The 13,488-nt window shown below is 38.9% G+C and overlaps 1 protein-coding gene across 1 annotated transcript; it reads right to left on the bottom strand.

Moving 5' to 3' along the window:
- Nucleotides 1-2,535: 2,535 nt before the first annotated feature.
- On the bottom strand, nucleotides 2,536-12,879 carry LOC103050280 (carboxymethylenebutenolidase homolog). The gene is made up of 5 exons (XM_025176826.2): nucleotides 12,665-12,879; nucleotides 9,162-9,269; nucleotides 7,205-7,347; nucleotides 4,926-5,017; nucleotides 2,536-3,141 (listed from the first exon to the last, which is right to left on the bottom strand). Exons 1-5 carry the CDS (start codon nucleotides 12,877-12,879, stop codon nucleotides 2,956-2,958), a joined length of 744 nt encoding a protein of 247 aa, XP_025032594.1. The 3' UTR covers nucleotides 2,536-2,955.
- Between the last annotated feature and the right edge of the window lie 609 nt (nucleotides 12,880-13,488).

Raw genomic sequence — 13,488 nt, 5'->3', positions numbered from 1 at the left:
CCCTCCACATGAAGAGAGGTGGACAGCCACTTGGAAGAAGCCTCCTTTGATTTCATCCTAAATAGGGATTACCAATCTCAAATCTTACACATGTTGCTCTTTTTAATTCTTACATTTGTTTCCCTTCTGTAATAATTGCTAAAGGCCACATTGTTCTTGCCCAATTGAGATGTCTCATATACAGTGTCTTTTGAATAAAAATAGCATTATAGATAGTGAAAAGCTGGCTGAATAAAATTATTGTAGGCAGAGTCAGTTATAGTATGTTATTTTCCATGAAGGGGTGAAGATAGACTGAATTACTCAGTGTGAAGGAATGAAAGCTTAATAAGTAACCAACTGTGTTAAACTGTAATAATACTGTACACATTTTTTTTTTTGATAATGATCAACTCTGCCTTTTCAATAAAATCTGAGGTAAATCTCTTCCTGTTTCTCTGCTGGAAGATAAAAACTAAATATGTACAGTACAGCACCAAAATGGATTTTTTTTTTTTTGAGGATGAGCTGTATATAGATTTTTTTATAAAGTGTCATGGATTTTAGCAAAATGACATGATCCATCAAATGAGTCTGTAGTACAAAAATTGGGTAAAACGTATTTCTTTTAGTATGATACACGCAAAAATTGCACATTTAGTATATTTTAGTTTAGATTATTCTATTTCCAACAATGTTTAGAAAATAAGTCATTTTCTAAATATTGTTGGAAATGCAATAATCATTTTGGATCATTCTTCCACATTTGGTGGCATTGTTCAACATTTTTGGAAGATGATTTATTATAGAATGAAGCAGATTTTAAAAGCTGAATTCTCTTTCCTGCCAGCTTTTTTTGGTTAAACATATATCCGTAAAAAGTATATCAAGTGGCCATGCTTGTTGATGACCTGCGGCAGAGCTGGAAGGAGGGTGATGCGTCCATCCTGGTGCTCCTTGATCTCTCAGCAGCTTTCAGTATCATCAACCATGGTATCCTACCTGACTGGTTAGGGGGGCTGATAGCACAATTTTGCGGTGGTTTTCCTCCTTTGTGGCTAGTTTCAACTGATGTTGACAGAATGAGAGGTTGCAACCATGGCCTTCACTTATGGGGTGCCACAGGGCTTAACTCTCACTCTGCATGAAAGTTCTGGGTGAGAACATCCGTCACTGGGGTCAGGGTTCATCAATATGCTGATGACAACCAATCTCAAACCTGGACTGACCAAGTGACACTGCCCTGATCCAGTGCCTGGAGGCTATGTGGGCCTGGATAGGGAAGAACAGACTGAGGCTCAGTCCTGGCAAAACCCAGTGGCTTCGTTTGTTTCATTGCCCTGGCTCCATGTTTAGTCTTTAATGGGTTGGACTTCCCCATGCAAGACTAGTGTGCAGTTTGGAGCCCCTCTTGGACTCTCAGCTCCTGGTCGAAGTCAACAGGGCCTTTGCACAGGGTCAATGTTTACCTGTGCATGTTTTCATCTCTCTTAATTTCAGACACCACTGTCTGGCTCAAAGTTTAGTTGACATCTTTAACATAGAGAGAAATGACTACCTTGTCCCTTCTTCCTTTATATGCAAATCGATCTATTTTTAAAAACTAGTTTTGAGTGTGAATTCACGAGGTCTCCAAGATACAGAAAATAAACAGTTTGCACTATATATATATGCTATAAATGGAGTCAGAAATAACTGAATTCTCCTTTGTATAATATACTTTGAATGGCTGTGTGGAAAGGAGTACACATGGATCCATGGTGGGCTCACTGATCATCTCTGTGCATCTTCAATTTTGTGCTGCTTTTCTGTTTCAATCCAGAAAGGATGGCGGATTGGTGTACAGTATATAAAGGATGGGTCTTAAGAAGGGAGCCCTTTTCCTTTCTGTGTAACCGGCCACCTTCTCTTTCAGTGTTACAAACTGCCATGGCTACCAGCAGAACCACAGATAAGCTGAAACAGATGGTTGCTGCTGCTGCTGCTGCTGCTGCTGCTGCTGCTGCTGCTGCTGCTGCTGCTGCTGCTGCTACTGCTTCTTGCCTGGCTAACCAGAGGGAAGGGTAAATCAAAGCTGCAGTAGATGAGAACATCTTGGAGTATTAGAAAGTGAAAACCGACTTCAAAGCCACTGAATTATTTGTCCTCTGGTGCACAGAGACTAGTCAACCGGCTCCAGAAAGCATGGCTGATTAAGAGAGCTTCTTGGAAACCGTAAAATAATCCCACTGGAATTAGACAGGTAAGGAATAGCTTGGAATGTATACAAACTTCCAACCAGGAATATCAGAATGCGTATATTTGCTTTTCTGAAGACAAATTGCTGGAGGCGGGCTATTCAGACTATTTTTATGTTTAGTTTAGTTGCTACATTGACTATTCACACACTGTTTATGCTATGAAGTGTTTCCTTATAATTTTCCTTATAATCTGCTTAACACATTGCAAACAAGTGGCATGGACTTAGAGAAGCAAGATTTTTGGGGCAAAGCATGGGTCTTCAAGGTGATGTCTAAAATTTAAAGAGGAAAATAGTAGAACTAGAACTACCAGATTTGAGCTGCAGAAATCTGGACGAACACAAGCAAAGAGACACAGGAAGCTAACGGATGTTTGCAGCCAAGATGTTATAGTAGTAACAGAACTAATGTCCAAAACTAAATGTATCATTAATGTTGAAATGCTGAACATTCAATATATTTACAGAAATATATATAATGTGGTATATAATGTAGGAAAGCCAAGAAGAATTGAGAGATCATCAGGTATGTATAATTTTCAGGAGGAATAATGGAGTGATATGATAATATCTATTAATGACAAATATTCAATGTTTAATATTGTCATATCTTTCAAATGCATTTTCCCTTCTTCAGAGCCTAATAGGTAACCCCACGATCTTTACAGTAAGTGTTTTGAAACAAAGAAAGGGCATTTTGTTGTTGAGGTTAGGGAAATAAAATGGAATATGTTGCTTCAAAACATAATGTATCTATTCAGCCAGTGTATTAAATCCATTCTTGCTTCTTCTATGCATGGGATATCTTCAGGCTTCATGTCCTCAGGCTTACACTGAGCAAAGCCATGAACTTGTCCAGGATATACTTTAATTTTATAGTCTACTTTACAATATTCTGCAAGTTTTTCCTCCAGTAAAGAGACCTGTAGCAGAAAATAAATATATTACATATTTACAGGAAATTTAACATTACACTTTTAAATTATTTGTTCACTTATAACCTGGATTCTTTGGCAGATTTGTTTAAAATTCAGGGCTACTTGAACTGCAGTTAAACAACAGTACATTAAGTACCATTGATTTTGTGACCTCTGACTTTATTTTTCACCACATCCAAAGTGGAATATGCTTTTTGCACCTGTGATGATGCAGTTGGAGAAGATGCCCCAGGGGGTCCCTGTCAACTTTGCAATTCTTAATTCCATGAATGAAACTATCATCTTGGGACCCTCAGGCAATGTATTCAAGGTTCCAACAAGAAAGTATGATTGGAAACTGTGATTGCGCTTTAGAAAGAAGCCAAGGAATTGGTTCCTCTTTCTTTCTTCTAATAGACAGTAAATATGGAGTATGTATTTATCAAGATGTCAGGGTGAGCTAGAGCTGAAGAAAGATAGATAGAAAACTGGCCTAGTTATCTACAGGGAATCTTATGGTATTTTGGATTCTTTTAGAACAAGAATATGATGGAGCATGCTCTGGACTCAGTCTGCATGACAAACACAGGTAGTCCTCAGATTACAACGGCAACTGGGACTGGAATTTCTGTCGCTAAGTGATGTAGTCATAAAGCACAACATCAGGTGACTGCATCACTTAGTGATGGCAATCCTGGCTTTTGGTGTTGTTAAGCAAGGACTGTGTGGGTCCCTAAGGAAGGACCACATGTGACTGTGATGTGGGAAGAAGTGCTGAAACCATGCCCCAGCCAAGTAGTCCAGCAGGCAGGTGCTATAGATTTAGTTTGACAAGATTCTGTCTATAAAGTGTAAGCAAATAAAGGAACTTTACTCAACTGGACTGTTTCACCATTATTCTTGGGCTGGGCCTGACATCAATCTTGCTGGGCCTGCGAAACTAAATCTATACTACAGCAACTAGTGGAGATTCCAGCGAGTGGCTATCCTGAACATCTTTCGCTTCCCACACTCCCCCTGTGGACTGTATTGTCTCTTGTCTCCCTTCCCCTACTGGAATGCACCCCCTCCCTCCTGATAGCCTTGATCTCCCACATCACTCTCTTCCTCATAGATACATTCCATCACAAGTGTTCCTAACCCGAGGACTATCTGTAAATCTTATGCCACAGAAACTTCATAATTTTTAGTCTGTTCTTTCTGAGCAAACCAAACTCTGAACATAACATGTTGGCAGCTCAAGAATTTTCATTGCTTGGAAATGGTGGATATGCAGAATGATATTATATAATACCTCTGAGCACACACTGAGTAGATTAACTGCTTTGGAGTAATTGCACCTTGTATTAAAAGGGGAGGTTTTAGGAAAATCTTACATTTTAGCTCTCTCCTGCTTGCAAAGCATGTACTTTGTCACTGAGTTACAGCCCTATCCCTACTAAAAAGTACTAATTACTATTCCTTCTAAAAAGCAACTGGACAAGAAAATATTAGATTGATTCCAGATGATTGCCCCTCTGAGCAGGAATTCCCTTTTTCCACATAAACACTATGGAGCAGGGATAAGCAGCTGTTTTCAGCTGATGCTCCATTACTGCATTAGTTGCTGCTAGCTAAATGTTCCCACTGGTAATAGTACAGTAGGAGCAGACTCATTATTTTTCGGAATGATCCTTAAATGAAAATAAGAATCCCCTGCAATGCTTATTCTCCATTTTCTCTCCATTCTATAAGTATATTGCCGAGATAGCAGTCATAAAGCTATTTAGAATCTGAAGATAACTGTTTACCTGTTTAAGAGAAATGGTGTGATCTTTCTCACCAAAAATGAAAAAGGTAGGATTCAGTAAATTATACCTAGTTTCAGAATCTCTAATAATTCCTAAAAAAAATTTAAAAAGCAAGTTATATTAAAAAATACATTTTTCAAGGCAGATTACAAAATCAGAAAACATTCTATTTACCTTCATTATTATGTCATTTGATGATGATGCAGACATTTTAAGAAGTATAATAGAAAAACATAATACAAATATAAAATGTTATTTGAGATTCAGGTGGTTCTGCAGTGATTCATGCTGCTTCAGTTTAAATGTGAGCTCCAGGGCCTAGGAAGTCTTATATACGTGCTTAGTTGTTAATTTTGGAAACAGCATTTAGTGCCAGCCAGTTTCTGTAGTTTCTAAGAGACAGATGTGTCCCCATCCCTAGAATGTACTAAATTATATAGATCACCTGCCACAGTCCTATTATAAACTGTAGTATTCTCTGTGCAGCATGTCCAGGATAGTAGTTCCCTTTCAGGGTAGGCATAGTATCAAAGCAGGGATTGCAAACCTGCACCAGCTATTTCTGCCTAGGAGAACTGATTCAGCAAACCAGTTCGGTATGTACCAAAAGTTCAACTTTGAGGCTTCAGGAAATTGTTTCCACAATGATTTGAAGAACATGAGTTGTAAAGCTTACTTGCAGTTATTTTGGGGCGTATATCTGGTTTCTATAGAGCATATACTCTTCACAAATCAAACCACCTATGGAACAGTCTAAAGAATGGAGAAGTAGCGTGTACTATACAAATATGATATTCAGTCTTGTAAGTGAATCTACCAAAATTCAATAACTCAGAAATCATGTTTACTAGCCTAGCTGTATTTGTCATTTATGGTGTAATGATGAAATAAACCACTTTTATAAAGCTTTCCTATCTGCTAGTATTTTTACTTGCCAGAGGTAATCATTGAGGAGCTATTTGTAACTTTGACATAAATAGATGAACAATGATTAAAATGGAATTAAATTATGGTAAAACGAATAAACCATTTTTGTCCCTTGGGAGAAGAAAATTGGCCAAGGCTTTGACTGCTTCTGTCATTTCCATTTTTTGAGAATATAATAAAGAAATATCAATATGCTGGAAGAAAGGTATATTCCCTTATATACAACATAATCTTATGCATGTTCACTTCTCCTTCCCCCAGATAAACCCACATAGGATATTCTCCTGGGCATATCCATATCAGCTACTCCTGTGCTCGTGCTGGCTTGACTCTAAGTCACCTTAAATCATATCCTCCAACTGTACAAGTCCCTTGCTGCTATGCCCTACTGCCTTTATATTTCAGGAACACACTTGCCAATGGGTGGATCTTTCTGAACATATATATTTATGTGTGTGTGTGTGCGTGTGCACGTGTGCAGCTGTGTAGCTGTTTGGGGGCTCAGGATGAAGCCTTTCTACCTTGGCTGCCTGGAAAAATTGTGGGACAGCCCAGGAGAATATCCTATGTATGATTACTGGGGATAAGGGGAGGTAAACATGTGTAAGATTATGTTGTATACATTTAATAATAAAACAGGAATATACTTTTTTCCAGTTTACTGAATTTTCTTCAGTATTTTTGAAAAGAAGCAGAAATGACAGAAGCAGTAAAAGCCTTGGGCATTTTCCTTCTTCCCAAGAACAACAACAAAAAAACTTAACTAAAACATACAAGAAAAAGTAGAAAGCTCAGGAAAGAAAACAGTAACTTTAAAAAAAAAATTTCTGCTGATTTTAAAACAATAATCTTCTATTTGTAAGGCAAGAATTACAGCCATTATGCTATTACAGCACCCATGTTTTTTTTTTTCAAGGAGCTTTAGAAGACATTAGCATGGCGATCATTGACTCAGTTGAAAGAGCGTTCTTTCCTCTGCCAAGTATCCAACAAACTGCAGCAGTTACTCTGGAACAAACTGCAGCAGATTCTTTGAAATGGACAAAAGCCTCATGGTGACACAGCATGGAAAAGTGTACTTCAGAAGTGAAACATAGCAAAAAAATGCAGCCTGGAGTCTCTGATAGTGAATGAGGTGATGACTTCCATTTTTGCCTTCCAGAAGAAGTTGCTGGCCTGTTTTGGCAATGGGGCAATTAGGCAGTGCAGATATGCCTCTTGCTTGAGAAAAAGGAAGAGCATGCGGCTTGTAAAAGATTTTAATTACTTAGTGCAGCTTTTCCTTACAAGCCACTGTTCTAATACTGTTTAAATATTTTAATATTGAAGAATTAATAAGCATTCTTCATTACCGTAGAGGGAGACCCCAGCCTTTAATTCGGGGTTGGTTAGCATCAAGTGATGTACAGCCATTCCACCCCAGGAAAACCCAACGATGCCAATCTTGAGTGCATTACACTGCTCCTTTAAATATTTCAAGACAATATCAACTGTCCTGAGAAACATAAACAAAAATGAGATGGGACATCTTTGTAAATACCTAAAATCGACTACACAATTATCAAAATGCATGTTTCCTGCTTATGAAAAACAATTCATATAAAACATTGATCATTCAGGTGCTGGATCTCTTAAGAGGGTGACTAAAACTATCAATATGAAGTTCAGTCCTCAGAATGGATTCTCTGAAATTAAATGCCAGTTGTGAACAGCTAATTTATCGTTCGATTTGGCACTCATTTACAAATAAATGTACCAATGACAAATAATGACCATATTCCAGAAAGCTGAAACCCACATTATTTGAGACTTTATAACCTGTATAACTACAACAATATAATCTTGGAGTCTTATTTTGTCAGGATTTTCTCATGGGAAAGAAATTCATCCCGTTATCTGTACAACAATATTATGTCTATATGAGTCATGTGACAAATTTGTTATTGTTAGTGTAACTTGTGACTGTGTGTTGTGCACGTATACTGCTATTTACTGCCACCTACTGGCATGTGTATGCTAGTTACCCAGTGGGTGGGTATAGAGTGACAATATAACTGGAGCATGTATGCCCAGCTTTGGCAGTTGTAGTTGCAGTTGCAGTAGCAGTAGCAGTTGCAGTAGAGTGTTAGCCACTATGTAGGTATGGGTTATGTAGTTGTAACTAATAACCAAGTAGTGTACCTCTTCTCTAAGAGTTTTTGGCTAGAGACTTTGTTTTTGTGGATAAGTCTTGGAAGCTGAATATATGAGAAGTGTTTTTTCCTATATTTTGTATACAACTTTTATTTTATGAAGTTTTGCATTTTTATCAATAAACAACCAGATAGTATATATTTTCTGGCTGAGTTTCTTTCGAGAACAAGATATGGACATTGCAGTTTGCAAACCTATCGTGCTGGTGTGTATTTTTTCCTTGGGCAAAGGGTTTCTGGGAGCACTGCTGTACTCTGCTCAACATATTTATCCCTTTGCTCTGCTCAGTCACTTTACAGAGCGTTAGTAAGATTGCTTTAAAAAACCCTGCTCTTCTACTCATTATCCTTTACTTTGGGGAACTCTCAAAGTCTGCCCTGTTCAAAGGTAGATTGCTTTGATACTGAAGGATGGCTTAGCTTTGGTTGAAAAGGGTAGGTTGAATGCCTTAGTCATCCCCCAGCCTGCCATTTTTACTATTATCAACTGCTTATCTGCGCTGAATTCCCTTCTAAAGCAATTAAGAAATGCAAAGTGTCCAGGAGAGGCACTTCGCAATAAACAAAAGTGGCTAAAAAGTATGTAAAAGTACCAGGAAAAACCCAAACAAAACCCAAACTGGCAGCCCTCCTGGTCTACAGATTTACTTGAAAAGGTAAATCCATTGTATGACAAGCCAAAGTAGTGAGCTATTGCTTTAACATTATGGGCGTGTTAAAATGTACCAGCATTATATACATTTTTGAAGTTCAAATAAAATTTAAATTTTTTTTGATAACATTTAAAAAAAAATGCCTCGGTACTATTTTAAAACTTTATGAAGATGCCTACTTTTAACTTGCATCGTGAGGTTTGAGGTTTGAATGCTGGGATGCTCACTTTGGCAATTCTACTGTATTAAGTAGTAAACATAATTTTAACAACACAAATATTATCTTAAAGGGTATCAAGACTGAAATCCTATGAATCCTTATTATAATATAAATATCTTTCTCTCTCCTCACGCTTTGCTTGCTTTTCCATTAAGAATATCCTTCTGGCTTGGCTTAATTGACATGTTTTCCTAATCAGATATGTATTGGTTACATTTACTATTTAAATAAATATTCATCTTACTTGTCCACTTTCATGGGATCTCGATCCTTTAACCAGCCTCCAAAATTCTGCCAGTGATCATTAGGTGTCCAGGGTTCCTTTCCCAGGAAAAAATCTGGGCAGATGATTCTGTAGAATATTGCATTAACATATTATTTGGAGGTTTCTGTGACAGCTGAATTCCAAAGCTAGTTCTTAAGAAGGTAACAAATGTGAAGATTAGATAGGTAGATATTTATTTATTTACTTACTTATTAAATGTATATGCCGCCTGACTCCCAGTGACTGATTGGTTTACAAATTGTTAAAAAAACATCAGAACAAAATATTGCAGCTGACAAATGAAATTAAAGTAGAATTTTACATTTTTAATTGTTCACATATCCAGTGGTTTTCTTAGAGGGAATTTCCACTAAACGCTTAATGCTTAGATCAGTGTTTCTTAAACTTTTTTTTCCTCTGGACCCCTTCCCACTTTATAATTTATAAATAATGGAGGACCCCAAAAGAGCTTTTGTTTGTATGTTATATTTATCGATATTTACTGTGTTAAAAATTAAAACTGACACTTCTGCTGCCACTACCGTTTCTCACAATTGTTTGATGGGATTTTGATATTGTATTATTTTTCAAGATAGGCTGGCAAATAATTTTGATTTTGTGGCCCCTTGAAAGGGTCTTGGGGGTCCCCCAGGGGTCCTAGGACCATGCTTTAAGAAACACTGGCTTAGGTAATTTATTTATGATTGCAGCTTTAGTGGATGTGTTAATAATGATCTACATTAAGCCTTCAAATTATATTTGGACATAAAAGAGGTCTATTTCCTGGCAAGCCACACCATCTAGCTGGGAGATTTTATTAAGCTGTAATATATAAGGTGTAATATATAGGTATGATTCTACCAAAGTTAATTTTGCTAGTTTTAGTGGGAGAGCTATAAATGTGAGCTAAACTTTTTTATTGGAAAAGGAAGCTGAATGGGTTTAGGAACAATTAATTGGGATTGTTCTTGGGGCTCTGGTACACAGTTTAACTTCTCACCACTTGGAATGAGAGGGTGACAATGGCCTTGGATTGCATCACACCTATGAGGACTCTATGCACATAAGTCCTGGATGGCTCCTGGTTTTCAGAGGAGTTCCGGGCAATGTAACAGTGTCAGAGAGTACCACAGCAGGAAAAGTGTGTGAATGCCCCAAACACAGGTTAAGAGCTTTCCTTAAGGATTACCTCATGGCAATAATGCTGGCAAAAGCTATTTTTCCACCCTTATTGCATCTGCAGAGCCCTAAGTGTGGCCATTTTTAGAGTATCTCAGTCCCTTGTGGGTAAGGACAGTTTAGGGAAACACTTACAGGCCTGCTGTGGGGACTGTTCTAGGCATGTGTTGGATAAAGTCCTTTGGATTCTCTCAGAGTTAGAATCTGGCTGTATTGGTTCTATGGAGTTGCTCGAGGAATGGTCCTGCCTGGTTACCTGGGAAGAGTTTGTACCTGTTGGTTCTGATGAAGCGGACAGGGTCCTTGGAACCATGAGTTGGCTGGAAGAGTTTGGTAGGGCAGAATCAGCTTCAGCTCAATTCTGGCAAGACCAAGTGGCTTTGAGCTCTCAGATCCTCTGGATCTGGAGATTTTCCATCATTAACTCTGCATGGGGCTGCACTTCCCCTGTCAAAGTTGATGTGCAGTTTGGGGGTCCTCCTAGAATCATGACTCCTGCATGAAGAGCAGGTGGTAGCCATGGCCATGAGGACCTTTGCATAGTTTTTTTTTTTTTTTTGCCTTGTGCACCAACTACACTCATTCCAGGACTGAGAGTCCTTCCTCATAGTCACCTCCTGATTAGGTTATTGCAAGGCACACTGCATGGGGCTTTTTTGAAAGGCATTCAGAATATGCAGCTGGTACAGCATGAGGTAGCACAAGTGGCTTTTGGTGTTTTCCATTATGCCAATATAACACCACTACTCCATGAACTGCACTGGCTTCTAGTGGGATTCCACATGGGATTCAAGAAGTTGTCTGGCACCTATAAAACCCTACCTGGCATAGGGCCAGACTATTTGTGGAACCCCATCATCTCTGCTTACCCCACCAGGCCTTGCAAGGAGGGCACACTTTGGGTCCCTTCCATTAAACCCTGTTGCCTGGCTGGACCCAGAAATCATGCCTCCTTTGTGGCAGCGCCTGCCCCGTTGGACAGCTGATAGCCTCGACTCTATTTGCCTTTCATTAGGCAATAAAGACCCGGCTGTTAAACAAGCTCTGCTGGCTGATGTTGTTTTCTTATAAGTTGGAATGGCTGTTTATGACCCTGGACATTTATGATTTGGAGTCTTTAAATTGCTATTTTTAACTTTATATGCCACCAAGAGTCGTTACCATGAGACAGATGACCATATAGTTTAAATAAATGACTGCATGTGGGCTTTTCCTTTTTAAAAAATTGCTGCATTTCCTGCAGGGTAGTGTTTACTATATGAGCTAAAGCAGAATGCTCATACTTGTGCAACTTCATGTTGTGCAGCAGTTACACCCCTTCCTCGATCAGGAGGCCCTCCGCATGGTCACTCATGCCCTGGTCACCTCCCGGCTGGATTACTGCAATGCGCTCTACATGGGGCTACCCTTGAAGAGTATCCGGAAGCGACAGCTGGTGCAGAATGCTGCAGCGTGGACAGTTTTGAATACCCCTAGGGGGGCACATATAACACCACTGTTACATGAGTTGCATTGGTTGCCAGTTTGCTTCTGGGTCCAATTCAAGGTGTTGGGTATTAACCTTGAAGCCCTTCATGGCACAGGACCAGGTTATCTGAGGAGCCATCTCGCCCCTGTTATATCAGCTCGCCCCACTTGGGCCGGCAGAAGGGGCATGTTGCAGACCCCACCAGTCAAGGAATTTTGACTTGTGGGGTCTGGGAAGAGGGCCTTTTCTGCTGTGGCCCCTGCTCTATGGAACAATCTACCTCCCGAGGTGCAGTGTGCCCCCACTCTCATGGCCTTCAGGAAAGGTGTGAAATCCCAGCTGTGCCAGAAGGCCCGGGGGCCGGATGGGGGCTCACACCATGGAGGTGGCTTGTGGGGTGATTGACTTTGACCCCTCTATCATCTTGAATGTTTTTAGTATTTATGTATAGGGTTTGTTTTGGATTAATTACTTTTAATTATTTATGGGGTATTTTTAATTGCTGTCGGGGTTTTGATTTTAACTGTGAGTTGCCCAGAGTCACCCATTGGGGGAGATGGGCGGCATCCAAATTTTTAAATAAATAAATAAATAAATAAATAAATAAATAAATAAATAAATTTGCTATCTTGCAATTCATTCATACATCTAAATTAGGGCTACTATATCTGGGCTGAAAAATATAGATGCCACTAGATGGTGGCAAAACATGGGACTGTATCCCTTTCCTGCCATCTAACAGCTGTTCAGATTGTTGTAACACAGGTACGGTAGCCCTCACCTACCCAGGTTATACATTCTTTACATTCATGGAATAACAGAAAGCCTTGCTCACGTGTATCCATTGGAAGCAACTATATCAGCAACATATCTGGTGTCTGGGAATTGCCATCCATATATATCATGAACCAAAATCACAGCTTTGTTTGTATCCGAAGCAGGTTGACAAACATATGCTTTGATGTTCTCAATTTGCACTTCACGGCCACGCCCTTCATAATTCTTCCTTCTTCCAATGTCATATTGGAAAGGCAAATCTTTGCTGGTCATTTAAAAGAGCTGAAACAGAAATATAATAATTAGTTTTAAACCCCACAAAAGCTATTATAAAAACAAAGACATTCCAGACAGTATCAGAAAGAAAAGATTAAAATGAAATTTCACTGGCAATTATGTGACTTTTAAGATTTTGTCTCTTTAAAGTTGTCAGAAAGAGAACATCTTCCCTTATCAGGAGTAGGAATCAGCTACTCCCATCAATCAAGATCGGAACCCTACAGGCTATTGGGTCTGACAATCCTATTTATAAGAAGATGAGAACATTTTTCTGAGTTGGAATCAAAAAAAAAAAAAGGTTAATTAAAATTTAAGTAAAGCGAAAAGGTAAACAGCCTTAAAAATTAAGCTGTGTGTATACACAAACAGGCACACATTAGTTCAACATGAACTGACCAGTCATTTGTTTGTGCCATTATTAATTTTGCATCCCTTCCTGCAGTTAAGAAATGAAGCCAATGCAACACGGAAGGATATTTCCTAATCACAACCTTGTAGCTGACTCTGTTTCCATTCCATTGTTAAAGACAGGAACTTTCAACTCCCTTATTGTGAGACATAGCCCAAGTTTGATGGGTAATGCATTCAATAGTCCCCTATTGT

This window comes from Python bivittatus, unplaced genomic scaffold (assembly GCF_059951505.1).
Source record: "Python bivittatus isolate LINGU-HERP-01145 unplaced genomic scaffold, Pbiv_v1 ctg000960_np1212, whole genome shotgun sequence".
Taxonomy (NCBI): Eukaryota; Metazoa; Chordata; class Lepidosauria; order Squamata; family Pythonidae; genus Python; species Python bivittatus.
Note: the sequence above shows the minus strand (reverse complement) of the source record. Positions and strands in the feature narration are given on the sequence as shown.

What these genes read in the sequence shown, in the direction of transcription:
- LOC103050280 (XM_025176826.2), bottom strand. Translation starts at nt 12,879, where the DNA reads ATGACCAGCAAAGATTTGCCTTTCCAATATGACATTGGAAGAAGGAAG. An exon ending in GTTGCTTCCAATGGATACAC is followed by an intron (nt 9,270 to 12,664) that starts GTGAGCAAGGCT and finishes AATATTCTACAG; the next exon opens with AATCATCTGCCCAGATTTTT. An exon ending in GATCCCATGAAAGTGGACAA is followed by an intron (nt 7,348 to 9,161) that starts GTAAGATGAATA and finishes TATGTTTCTCAG; the next exon opens with GACAGTTGATATTGTCTTGA.